This window comes from Perissodus microlepis, chromosome 9 (genome assembly GCF_051167445.1).
Source record: "Perissodus microlepis isolate ML-2025 ecotype Zambia chromosome 9, ASM5116744v1, whole genome shotgun sequence".
NCBI classification, from domain to species: domain Eukaryota; kingdom Metazoa; phylum Chordata; class Actinopteri; order Cichliformes; family Cichlidae; genus Perissodus; species Perissodus microlepis.
In genome coordinates this window covers 13,391,934-13,405,739 of record NC_140469.1, presented here as the reverse complement: position 1 = coordinate 13,405,739, position 13,806 = coordinate 13,391,934, and the positions used below count along the sequence as shown (strand labels likewise).

The 13,806-nt window shown below is 38.5% G+C and overlaps 1 protein-coding gene across 3 annotated transcripts in view; it reads left to right on the top strand.

Moving 5' to 3' along the window:
• The window catches only part of tpk1 (thiamin pyrophosphokinase 1), an 80,954-nt gene that overhangs the window by 35,773 nt on the left and 31,375 nt on the right, over positions 1–13,806 (top strand). For 2 of the 3 annotated variants that reach the window (XM_084939104.1, XM_084939105.1), the window contains exons 6-7: positions 1,459–1,554; positions 10,733–10,879. In XM_084939104.1, coding sequence (XP_084795230.1) covers positions 1,459–1,554; positions 10,733–10,879 — 243 coding nt within the window. Of the gene's footprint in view, positions 1–1,458; positions 1,555–10,732; positions 10,880–13,806 lie in introns of those variants that run through there. The other variant, XR_014801276.1, reaches the window with a different exon arrangement.

The following is a 13,806-nucleotide window of genomic DNA, read 5'->3' as shown; positions in this document are numbered from 1 at the left end:
ATCATTGCTAAAAATCAACACTATATTTTGAAAAGTCTTCATTAATCAGTGATCATGAAATATTATAATACTAATGATAAAAAAATCCATACAAAACTACTAGAAACTGGATAAATGCACAAAAATAAAATTTGAAAAGGGTTAGCTACACATAAAGATTAAACTTTGGATGAGGATATTGGAAATGGACAAAGCAATCTGCATTTTTTGTAGGTGACTAAGTTTGCAGATTTAACATAACACGGTCCAGGTACAAGACAGTGCTTCTCCAGAGTCCCCCTTTGACATTCTTCGTTGTAGCCTTTACTCCCTGTGTACCTCACTGTGCAAGAAATTTGTACATGTAGGCATATTTAGATTCAACTATTCAAGGTCATAAAAATAAAATGCAAATGATTTCATGAAGGGGACTTTCCATTGTTTATAGCAAGCAAAATGTCAACCCACAAGCGCTGTTCAATAAATAATTAATACAGGGCAAGTCAGACATGCATACACACACCCACACCTTAGAGAAAACAAAATACAGTGCCTGTGCGATCTTTGTGCTGTGTCACTTTGATCAGATGCTACTGATGCACACTGTTTACAGTTTGAAATGCAGATTCGGTATCATCACACGTACACACAACACACACATGATTAGGCACCCATCACAGATTATTTGATGCCTTCAGCTGTTTCTCTCTCCTTTTTTCTCTTCTCACGATTTCCCCAGCTCTCTCTGTAGCTATCTGTAATATTAGACCCTTTTCACAAAAATCACACAGGTTGTCTGAAAAAATAAAGAGAGAAATGCCTTTTTTTTAAGGGGGGGTGAGAGAAAAGCAGTCTGTTATGGTAATGCCTTTGAAGCAGAAATATGAGAAAATGCGAGCCGTTCCTTCAGAGATTTCTTGCAAACGGTGAATAATTCTGCATAAATGGAAGGGAGAAAACAGAAAAGCATCAGCAAGGGAGGGAGGGAGAGATGGGGGGTGGGGGGTTGGTGGAAGAGGAGGGGAGGGGAGGAGAGGGAGGATGGATGGGATCAAACAGAGCACAGCGAACAAGTTTGTGATATGACTGCGTGTGTGTGCGTGTGTGTGTGCGTGTGTGTGTGTGTGTCAGTGAAGTAGCAAAGTCGCTGTGTTTTGGAGGAAAGTGACACTGTGGAGAGAGAGAAAGAGACAGAAGGAAAGTAAGCCGGAGCATGGTTGTTGTAGTTTAGGGCCACTGACTGGAACCTCTACATTATTCAGCAACACAAGCCAAAGACAGCCAGACAACAGTAAAACACTGATTTATACCTCTCTCCATCTCCCTATCGCTTTCAGTTTTTCTCTTATCCACCTATCCCTTATCTTAGGTATTTGTTACACTATCTATGTTTATGTACATCTGTTGGATTGTGTTTTGTTGCCTGCTTGTTTTTTTTATGATTTTTTTTAATATATTGATATTTGTGTGTGTGTGTAGGGGTGCAAGCTGATAGAAACAGCTGACCAGGATCTTACGGACTACACCAAATGTCTTGCAATCATGGTGGAGGAGATTCAGAAGCGACAGCTACAGGTAAATGCCACACAGCTCATATATGGTTCTGACTTACTTCTGATATTTATGGTTTATATTTTAAAGGAATTCTTTGACATTTTGGAAAACACTTTCTTCTGAATTTATCAAAATGACTGTTAAACTCCAGTCCTATAAGACAGCATAAAGTCCTGGATGCAGGTGGCAAAAGCTTATCTAAATACCCCTAATGCCAAGGTCAAAGTCCGTGTTGGGCAGATGTATTGGGCAGTATTACGGGCATAAAATCCTAATCTGTTGTTTGCAGTGATCAGATTAGCAAACTATAGTATTATTTGGTGATTATTTGGCGATAATTGGGCTTGATAGGTACCCCTGTGCTAAAAATGTTCATATGAGCATAATGCCTATGCTTTAGTCCATATTGCTTTACTAAAGTCACATTTCATCTACATATCACTTTCAGAAACAATTGTTTTTTTTATTTCACTTTATCACAGTTTTTATGACAGTAACTGGCTGCAGATGTAGCACCGGGTAAAAGAAATAAGCAAAGCTCACGTCTCCCTCAGTTTTGTGCCCTTAAGTAAGGCATTCAGTCTTCAGGTACTTAAGATCAGGTGCTCAGAGGTCAGTAGTGTTTTACTGTCGGTTTTCTTGTGGCAAATCCCTGTAGTGAATGCGTGTGGGTGTATGGATATGAAACAATCTCTTTGCCTGAAAAGACCATCCATGCTCACTCAACGTCCCCTGAAGAAATAGCTGCTGAAAAATATCATTGGAATAGCATTACACCTACACAGAAAATGCAAAGTGAGATTTGGCTGTCTTAAAATATGAAATACTTCACTTTTGTTGTGATCTTTTTCAAAGTGTAAAAAGATTTCCCAACAAGCTGATATGCACTACTCTGAAATGAGCTAAACAGGCTGCTCAGCGCCTCATGCCCAGTTTGCTGCTGCAGAGCCAGACACGCAGACAATAACACGATCCAGAGATTCATTCAGTTTCCAGCCTGACTCCCAAAATGCCAACAGAATGTCCATAATGTTAGTAATTTAGTAAACAGCACAGTTTTTAATTTAAAAATGCTAATAATGATGATTGTTAAGATGAGCACTGTCCTAGAACATTATCTTTTGACTCTGCCTTCCTCTCGACCTTTCTCTGTTTCTTTTTGTCCTTTTACTAGAATTTTTAACAGCATAATAAGTGTTGCTCCAATCACACACTAGCATCCCAATCACTTCACATTGCTAAGCTACAGAAACCCATTCATCTCATATTCACATGTTGCCACATTTTTACTCTGTTGCTCACTGCCAGGCTTTAAGAGGAGCTATACTTTTGTCCTTCCTTTCCGTGGGCTCTTTTTTTTCTCCCCCAGCTAATATGTAATCTGCCTTTGAACCGGCACACACTGTTTGTCCGTCTGTTTGCCTGCAAGAGATAGGAGCCTGGCAATCAGTTTTTGGCTCTCTGTAAGAGTTGCTGGTGATGACTTTTTCTGTTTGTTTCCCAAGGCTTTTCCATCTTTCTTTACCCACTATAACTCTTACTTGACCTTTTGTTCTTTTCAGCACTTAGAATAGGCATGGGTTATATAAAATACTTTTTTATGATAGTTTTATACGTATTCTTTTGTTTTCAGATTCACTGATTTTCATTTAAATGAATTATATATGTAGATGAAGTAATAACATATGCAGATTACTGGGCATTGTGATGTTTGGGCTTTGAAGAGTCGCCCTATCAGCCCCCGTATGTTTTTCCTCCATACAGCTTAGCACTCAATTGATCTCATATTGTGTTGGTTGAAATCCTCCCTAAAAAAATGTTACCATGGGATTATGCTGGGTAGATTAGTGTTTGTTTACATACATATATATATATTTATATATGTGTAGTTATGTTTGTGTGTTAGTGCTTTGAAAAGTGTGTATCTCTGTGAATGTGTTTGTGGGCAGCTAGTTCTTCTGTGTGTGAATTCAATTGCTGTTTACATGTGTTTTCCTCTCTAAGAAGCGCACATGTGTATGTGTGTCCCAAAGTCTGATAGGTCTGCTGGTCTGTTTATCCTCTCACAGCTCTGTTTAGTTAGCTCATTTCTTCTCAATCCCCCATTTTTACTTTCTTTAGTCTTTCTTTGGTTGTTATCCTTAATAAATGGAAGTGGGGTTTTTTTGTGTTTGTTTCTTTTTTTGCTTACTCCTCGTCTCCTAGCCAACCAGTAAAGAGAAGTGACCAAATGTATAAAATCAGCTTGTGAAGTTTTCTTCATTGAGCCATGAGAGTTTCCTTGCTCCGCTTACTGGTTTGTTTTTAGTAAACAAACATGAAATATGAACAAATAAAAATTCATACAGTTGTGTAGTCTTTGATATGCGTAGCTGCCACAACAGAAGTGATGATGGAAAGCGAAGATTGAGCAAGCTGGTGTGTCATTGGACATTGAAACACAATACAGTGTTATGTTTTGTTTTTTTCATCCTCTTCTCATTGTTCTGCATTCTTTTTTCAGTATTTGTTATTTTTTTAAGATTTCGTGTCCTGTATTTTTGTCACAGTGTCAAGAATTTAGAACTAACCCTGATTTTGTCAGAGCACTCTTGTACATAACAATTATAAAGGCATGTGTTCTTACTAAGCTATAACACGGGTATGGAGGACATCACAGATGAATTTGGGGCTTTACTGTTGCAGGTAAGAGGTCACACTTAAATAAGAAAATACATAAGTGTTCTGTGGATTCATTATTGAATAATAATTTGCACTAAAAGTGACAGGTGGTAATGACAGATTGTCTCACATCTCCAAATCCCCTTACTTTGTCCTGCAGACTTCCACTGTTGTTCAAAAACACACGTGCTCTTTGGCCACCTTGTCAGATACACCTAATTACACATTGCAGAAACTCTATGCATTTAGGTAAAGACTGAAGTTGCTGAAGTTGAAACCGAGCATCAGAATGGGGAGGAAACAGGCTGGTCTGCGTATTTCATATAAACTGCTGATCTACTGGGATTTTGCAGAGAATAGTGTGAAAGAGAGAAAATATCCAGTGAGCAGCAGTTCTCTGAGTGAAAATGCCTTATTGATGCCAGAGGTCAGAAGAGAATATCCAGACTGCTAGAAGTTGATATTAAGGCAACAGTAACTCAAATAACCACTTTCTAAAAGATATGCAGAAACACATGCAAAACACATCTAACTTTGAAGGAAATCAGCTACAACAGCAGGTACCATTCTAAAACTCTGAATTAAGGCAGTTCTACAGGCAAAAGCGGGCCTAACCCGGTACTAGCAAGGTATACCTTGGTCATTGAGTGTAGATGATCCACTTTGACACACAGGTTGACACGGGCGTAGTGCTATAAAACATTAAATGTGTAGGCTATTGGTATGTAGATAAAAACAGCCCTTTTTTGACTCTGGTTTGAGTAACGGTTGCTAAAAGCTAACTTGCTCAGCAGTTTCATTCTTGCGATATGTTAACACAAAGAAAAATCACAGAGTAACAATATCTGTATCATGTTAAGAGTGGAGTTTGTTTACCAAGTGTTGTTAACAGTTAGGTGATGTCTCTGCATGTGGGGGCGTCTGCCAGATGTTGAAATAACCTCAATCTCAGCACTTTGTTTTGTTTTAACTGCAACTCCTGAGGGAGAAAGTCAGTTATGACATATTTGGTTTGGCAATTTGTGCTCCTGTTATGAACTAAAGCACAAGTTATGGCTTAGTTCCTTTAAGTGATGAAGAACATTGAATACACTGAAGTAATAGTGCACTGTTGTCAAGTAAACAAGGTAATAAAAAAGGGCTTTTTGGCTGACAAAGGCACACTGCAGTAGTTTTCTGCAGTGTAATTACAAATGGGCAAAGCATGCACGCACATAGGGCTGTGCGATATGACCAAAATCTCATATCCCGATATAAAACATCTATCGTCCCAATAACGATATAAATCACAAAAATGTAACATTTTCTGTAAATTCTGTGAATCTCGGGCAGCTCGACTTGTGTGAAGTGTTTCCAGCTGCGTGTCATGTAGCTGGAGTCGAGTGTTTTAACCGATGCATGAAACTATACATTTTTAGACATAAGTTGTAACGGTCGCCGTTTTCTTTGTGAGTATTTATTACACAGCGAGCTGCGGGGAAAAGCCTGTTCTAACGTTTGAGTATAAGGTTTATTTTTTAGCACCTGACGGCTCTTTCTTGCTTCTCATCCGTAAATACTCTGCATACTCTTTCACGTGATTCAGTTTATTTTGAAAAGTCTCAACAGGATCTTGATTGATTGATTAATTGATTGATTGGTTGATTGATTGATCATACTTTATTCATCCCAAGGGAAATTGGGTTAAGGCTGCCAGCCGTGCCAGCGCCATCTTACCCTTCCAACCATACATACATTACACAAACATCACATGGGGAAGACAGGTCAGAGGGGTATAACATGGAAAATGCACAAGATGAGGAAAGATAAGGAGAAAAAAATAACTCCCCCCAGACTGAGCTCCAACAGGCAGATCAGTTTGAGAACAGAAAAAAAACATCTCTGCACATAGCACATGAAAAAACTCTTAATGCACCAAAGAAACACATGACAAGCAACAGAGATGGGTAAAGGGTGAGAGACAGCCAGTGTAGACAGTGCATCCACCCCTGCAGCATAAGCGCTGGTCTCCTTGATCCATCGGAGGGGAATAAGCGTCGAAGGCGTTTGGAGGGGGAGGGGGGATGAGTGTGTGTGTGTGTGTGTGTGTGTGTGTGTGTGTGTGTGTGTGTGTGTGTGTGTGTGTGTGTGTATCCATCTTGAGCTTTATTGTGAAAGATTTATGTGGAAAATAAACAAGCGGACACGCGATGGTTTTACCATCATTGTTGCTAACGACAACGCATAAAAACAGGCGCTTGTCCGTCCGTAGTGTGGTTATATTAAATATAAGAGAAAGAGTGAACTTCAAGAAATTAATATAGCCACTACAGTGACCATCAAAACAATGAAAAAATATTGCCGTAAACAGTTTATTTTGCGACACCACGAAACAAACGATAGCGTAAAATGAAACGATAGACGTTTTTATATCGTCATCCGATATATGTCGTTATATCGAACAGCCCTACGCGCACATATAAAAAATAAGTCTATAATCGTATCTACAGTATTTACACAAATGCACATTTTTAGTAGCTGTGCTTCTGTACGCTACCACAGTGGATTTAACAAAAAAAAAACCAAAGATGTCATTGGAAGTTATGACTCTCGGCTTTAATTTTATACATACTACCCCAATTTTAAAGACGTATGTTCTGCTTGGCCTTTACTGCAGCTACCTTCATTTGTTACTTGTTTGTGTGTCTTTGTTGCATTCAGTTGTGTATTTTATAATTGAAAAGCATGCTGCATTGGGTGGAACATTTGTCAGATCTTCAATGGCTAAGTCAGTCAATCTAGTTTCTTTTCTTTGAGCAACTCTTGGGTTGCTTTTGCAGTATGCTTTGGGTCATTATCCATCTGATCAGAGATTTCTATCAAAAGTCTGCTAGTTCTATCAATAGTTGTATCATCAGGAAAAATAAGTGACCTGGTTTAATTGTTATCATTTGCTTTAGTTGTCTCCCTTGGTCTTTCAAACCTCTTGGTGCTGCTGAGATGACCATTGCATTTCTTTTTTCCTAAGAATGTAACAGATTGTTGATTTGGCCATTGTTGTGGCCAAATCATGTGTTTGCTATATCTCTGATGGGTTTATTTAGGTTTTTCAAGCTAATGATGACCTTTAATTACATCAATATATCTTTGGACTTCATATTGAAAGTTCCAGCAAACTGCTTCCATATGCATATTCAACACTTAGAATCAGCTCCAGATCTTTTATCTGCTTAATTTGTTATTAAGGGAACAGACCTCACGTGTATATGAAACTGTTTGCCAGTCAGTTGTCCGATTACTTTTGAGCTTCTGAAAATGAGTGATTATGACTGTATAAAAATGGTTGTGATTCTTAAACAGTTAATGTTATACTTTTGTAAACACTTTAGGCTAAAGCTGAAAGTGTGCATGTTGGCCTGTTATGTTTAATTTAAAATCCATTTTGGTGGTGTACAAAAATGTATAAGAATATATACAAAATTGTTTCAAGTTTTTCTCAACTTAAGTAACCACTTCACTCTCTCAGATCTCCTGCACTCCCTGCCCAGCTTTACTGCTTGACACAGATGCACACTTATACAAGGCCTTCAGAAAAAATGGTTATGTATGTATGGAGCCTGGGAAATTAAGCATTCCACTTTGAGGAATATCATCTAAAAGCAGCATAGATTTCAAATGTCCCAATTTGTGCAGCATTAGTTGCTTTAGCAACTTCAGCCCAGGAGCAAACTTTCTGATGCAAGAAGAACATGAAAAATGTATCACAGGATCCGCAGGTACATTAATTCCTGCAAAGTTGGTCTCAAATGTGCGTGTTTCTGCAACTGGGAAAAGACTATAAAAAAATTAACCTGCATTTATGAAAATTATATTAGAAAAAATAAAATAGTTAGGAAATTAAAACAAAGCCAAAGAGCAGGCCCTTTGAAATAATAACCTGTGGATAGATGAATCCAAGCTATAATGGCAGTTGATACTTGGGCACAAACCAAAGGCAGCCTTTTAGGATAATTTCATGGCAGTTGGAACACATGGTGGTGGAAATGCTGTAGTTTGGGCTTGTTTCACCGCCTCAGGGACTGGTCTTTGATCATCTATGAATTCTGCTTCATATCCAAAACTACTTGAAGATAATAGGCCATCTGTCTCCATGCTGAAGTTGAACAAGAAGTGGATAGGATAATGATTCTAAGCACACTTTCATATCCGCTAAGGAATAGTTTGAAAAGAAAAAAAGAAAGAAGGGTTATGGAACAGCCTAGTTAAAGCCCGAATTTGAATTTAAAATAAATATTGCAGGGAATATAAGGGACAGCTGAAGCTGAAAGCCGACAGCTCGCTGATTCTAATGTTTCAGCGGGTCAGCGCTTCGTGTTTATGCCCTTTTTGTGCTTATTCTGAAGCTGCAGGTTTTATCTCTCTCCAAACAATATTGACTGAACCAGCAGCAAAAGAAGATCCAAAATTCGCTTCACATAAACATCGTCATGAATTCCCTCTTACTTTTGCTGTTTTGCTTCCACCACGATAAAATCACATTTCATGCAGAGCTAGCTGTCTCTCTCTCTGTACTTCAAGAACAGTTTCCCGTCTAAAAATCTGTTTTCTGCATTATTCGCTTGCTTATTACACACAAGTTGTTTACAGCGCTGTCGACCGCTGTGTTTTTTCCTTTTACTTGCTTCCGAAAAGAAAGCCTCATTTCTGCTGTTCAATAGGCTACTGAACAAATTTAAACTTTTTAAAATTATGCAAAATTGCAAAACGCTTAGCTGTGTCTCTAATAAAACCGCTGTAACTTTGCTCTGCTTCACTTCAGCAGCATAATGTTCATATGTTGATTAATGGTTTTCTTTCGTTTTTGATCTACTGCAGAATATTTTTTATAAAATCCCAGGCCAAGAAAGTTGCCTTCATGTTTTTCTGTATTTTATCCTCAGTTACTTTGACACAAAGGCATCTGCTGTGATGCTTACACCTTTGATAAAGTCTCGAAAGTCTCAGCTTTCTTTTTATAGAAATAAAAATATGGAAATGCACTGATACGTGATCAGAATTATAATATTTCTGACTGAATAGAATCGGATTGAATCAAATCGTGGATCGAATCGATTCTAGAAATCAGTGACGATACCCAGCCCTACATTTAAGGCAACCATTAATCATCTTGAAGCTGAACATATTTTGTATGGAAAAGTGGCCAAATATTTCAACATGACTTTGCCTGACACTGGTGGACAGTTATGCAACTGTATATATATATATTTTTTTTTTTCTCTTGTTAAACAAATGTGCTTAATGTACCTTGTTAAGGCTAAAGGTGCGAAGTGTTTGCTTGTTTGAAGGTGTTGAAAAGTTTTCTTTTCACTTCACTGTAAATTCTTAAAGTCAGAAATTGTTAAACAGAGAAATAGCCTTTACATTATTTGGTTTTGGATGTCACAAATGTTCTGCAGCCCAAGCTATCCGCTGGTGGTGAAAAATGAAAATAGTAATAGCTCGTATTACCTAGTATTTCTATGCTGTATGTGGCTGAAGTGCAAACATCAAAGAGTGTATGATTGATGGTTCATTGGAACATTTTTCATGTTGGTGTGACGGTCAGTCAGGATGTGACAGCACCTTTGCCCCTTAGACTCTGTCTGATGTTAAGGCTGGCAGCACTGGTGCTTGACTGCTTGGAGACTTTGTATGAGGATATAGCTGCTCAGAGCCGTATACATTGTTCTATAGCAAAGTCCTGCCCCAAAGTTAAGAAAAACCTTTTTTGAAGTTACTTTGAAGTTCCAGGAAATAGCAATTTATTTGCTTTGAACAAGTTCTTGATAATAATTTTGTCTACCTTTGGTTTAATTCTTCACATTTCTACACAGATAGTGCAGCTCAGTTGTTTTTTTTAATCTGTTCTCCATTTTATTTTCCTTGGTGTTTGTTTCTCTGCCAAGGTGAAAGCCTTGTTGTTCTCTTTATTGTTTGTGTGTCTGTCTATCAGTAGAATTATATAAAGCCAAGATAGGGCACTGGCCTTGTTAAAGTGTTTTGCTCTCCAAATGCCCTTCTTTTGTTTCTTTGACTTAACGTATACTGCTTGACAAATTTAATGGCATTTGTTGGGAAATGGTGTAGAACCAGAGGGAAGACGAGTCCTTCCAGTTTTCTTTCTTGTTCCCATAGTTCATTCTTGAAAATAGCTGGGTATTACTCATTTTACTAAGAAGTTCTTTGAAATGTGTTGGTTAGCAGACAAATTACAGTCATTCTAACTAACATGATCATTTGTACAAGTCCTCCATTTACAAACCCCTAAATTTCATAATATTTTCATGATTCATATCTTTTCCCCAAATCACATAGCGTCAGTCAGGAAGTGTGATTTATTTTGATCAAAATGCATGCACTGTAGTTGTTTTTAATCATATTTTGTTTTCTACAGCTACATCTGTCATTTTGCTGATGGCATGTTAATTGAAGCAAAGCAAACACTAACATCATGCCACAGACTGCTTTATCAAACACTAACATTTTTCAGAGTTTTCTTAACCTCTCGTCGCTCTTCCAGGTGGATACAATAGTGACACTGGGTGGTCTGGCGGGCAGATTTGACCAGGCCATGGCATCTGTGGAAACCCTCTACCACGCTCTGTCAATGACACAACTCCCACTGTTGATCATACAGGGTAAAAGCTTGGCATATCTACTCAGACCTGTGAGTATATACAAACACACAAAACACCCACAATTCGTTTAGGTATTGTAGGTAAATAAAGTTACCGGTCCAGCTACTTGCCCTTAGCATCCACATGCTAATGTAAAATGTAAAATTTCCCCTCCACTTTTTCTATTTTTTTCTTTTGTTTTTCTTTTTTTTTTGCATTTCTTTTTTTTGCATTTCTTCTCACTCTAGCTTTTCTTAAGCTGCATTTTAAACACTACACACACAAGGAGACCTCTAGTATTTTACCCACACTATGCCAGCAGGGGAGCACAATGTCTCCCAGTTCTTCTAATCACCCCTCGCCCAGCCCTTCATTTTCTGTTCTTTCTCAAAAATGTTCTTTTCCTTGGTCTGCTTCCACCTTGATTGAAGTGTTGAACACTTTGTTTCTTTGTTAAGTAATCACTTCAAGAGAACACACATACGTGCGCGCACACACACACACACACACACACACTTCTCTGCTCTTATGGTGCCCCAATTTGCTGTTGTGAATGAGAGTGAGCGAATCTCTTTTGATGCTCCTAAATTGTTTTCCCTCAATGCTAACCACTTTCTCATGCTCTTCTCACATGATTGAGTTTACAAGTAGGCTGAATGACCGCCATTTGGGACATGTGTTAACCCCCTCCCCCACTCTCTCCGTAGTCCCCAGTGTTGTTTATTTGAGAGGTCCTCGGGACAAACAACTAACAGTCACTCACTTCCTGATGACACCTTGTAACACCTTAAGTAAACCTCTCTCTCATACACACTCTCCCTACTTCTTGTCATTATTCCAAAGGCGTGTTGTCATTTGCTGCTTCATACCTCGACACCTCCAATTAATCTTACTTCAGTGAAGGTAAATTAAGCTCGTTTGTCAACGCAGCTCCAATTCGCCAGCGACTGATGAACGCAGACGCCTGTACATGAAGGTGAACGCAACCTTCGAAAAGCCCAGTGCTATTTGTTCAAGTTACATCTGTAATTGAAGTGTTTACAACTTTTGCCAAATATCCTCACCACACATATTTCGTGCAATCGCAGGTTCGTTAAGTGCTTCGTTTCAGCGTTTGGCACAATCAGCACATACGGGGTTCACGTTTTGTATGCAAGCTACACACCAAAAACAAATGATGACCAGAACTAAATTACATTTTTTTCTGTTTCACAAATTTGGGGATTATGCCACCAGAGCCAGCACATACCATTCAAGCTGCTCATAACTGCAGTATCCCATTAAACATGCACACTGTATAAAATGTATGAGGCATGCCTCTTCGTCTTGATTAAATCAGTGTATATCTGTGACTCAGGGATGAACTGATTTAATCAGGGTTGTGTCTGTTTGTTTTACTTTTTGTCTCCCAAATGAAGTGTCAAAGTTTTATTATGCTGTCTTTGGGAAATGTGCACAAGTCATCTGGTTTCTATAGCTGGCTCAGGGTGTCGCATAATTATGGTGTCTTTTATTAAGTTATGGATAGGGACACTGTGAGGGCTGCTTACAAGCTTTTGATTCTGTGTCCCTAAACACTAAGAGGATGTTTTAATCAGTCTAGGTCCCAATGTAGAGCTAAATTTACTCAGTTTCGATCTTTAAAAAAAAAGAAAGAGGAAAGTTACATTGACTGCGTCTGCTTTATTTGTTTTTCTCTTAGTATCTGCTTTATTGAATCTCAGTTGGAGGACCATCCAGAGCCACATTTACTCAAATTAGCATCCCAGCCTATGAAGATGCTTGAGAAATCTGGCTCTCTGTGTTGTGGGACATTCAATGCACAACACTGTGTCAGCCAAATTCATGCTATAAATCATTCTAGCTTCTAGCACACACACTCGAGGTCAGAACTACAGGCCTGTTTACCTGATGCCCTTTCAAGGAGTGAAACTTGTCAGTGCAGTAGCTGATTTAAATGATAAAGTGTGATACCTGAGGTACCTTGTCTACCTTCTGTGCCAGAGCAAGTTCTGTACAGATATTAATAATTTAGTTTAATAAATATGAGACAGAAAATGGCTTCAAATGTTCATTGAAGTAATGAAGGGAGGGTAAGAAAGGTCCTTAAATAAATCTAATAGTATTCTTATTACTAATTTTCCCTCATGAGCATTTTCCTTCTGCTTCAACAGTTTTGTAATTTCCTGACCTTATACATCTGTAGAGTAGCTAACAAGTGGGAGGTGGGAGACTGCAAAGAAAACAGGCATCTAATATCTGTCAATCAGCTGTTAAATCTCAGAGCTAATGTGCAGACACAAGTGAGTAATACTTAAAATAGTAAATTATTTTAATTGATGACTTTACCCAGTCATTAGATGTACTCACCAGCCGCTTTCTTAAGTCTACCTGCTCAACTCCTCATTTAACGCATATATCTGATTAGCAAATGGCATGGCAGGAACTCCATGCATTTAAGGATGCAGACATGGTCAGGACAACCTGCTGAAATTCAAGCCAAGCATTAGAAAGGGAAAGAAAGGTGATTTAAGTATTTCAGAGACTGTTGATCTACTGGGATTTTCCCACACAACCAACACAACAGCAGTTCTCTAGATGAATGTCTTGTTGATGAGGTCAGAGCAGAATGGCCACGCTGCTTTAAGCTGATAGGAAGGCAGCAGTATCGTAAATAACCACTTGTTTCAACCAAAGTACTGAATACAGAAGATGATTTCTAAACATGCAGCATGTTGAACATTGAAGCAGATGGTCTACAGCAGCAGAAGAACATACCGGGTGCCACTGCTGTTAGGTAAGAATAGAAAACTGAGGCGTAGACTCACCGAAAGTGAACAATAGATGATGTGAAACACATTGACTACAATGAAGTTTTTTTTTCTTCTGTGATGTGGCATAAAGAACATGGACGCATGGATCCATCCTACCTTCTACTGAAGGTTCGCACTGGTGACCACAAGATAGCCATGATCTG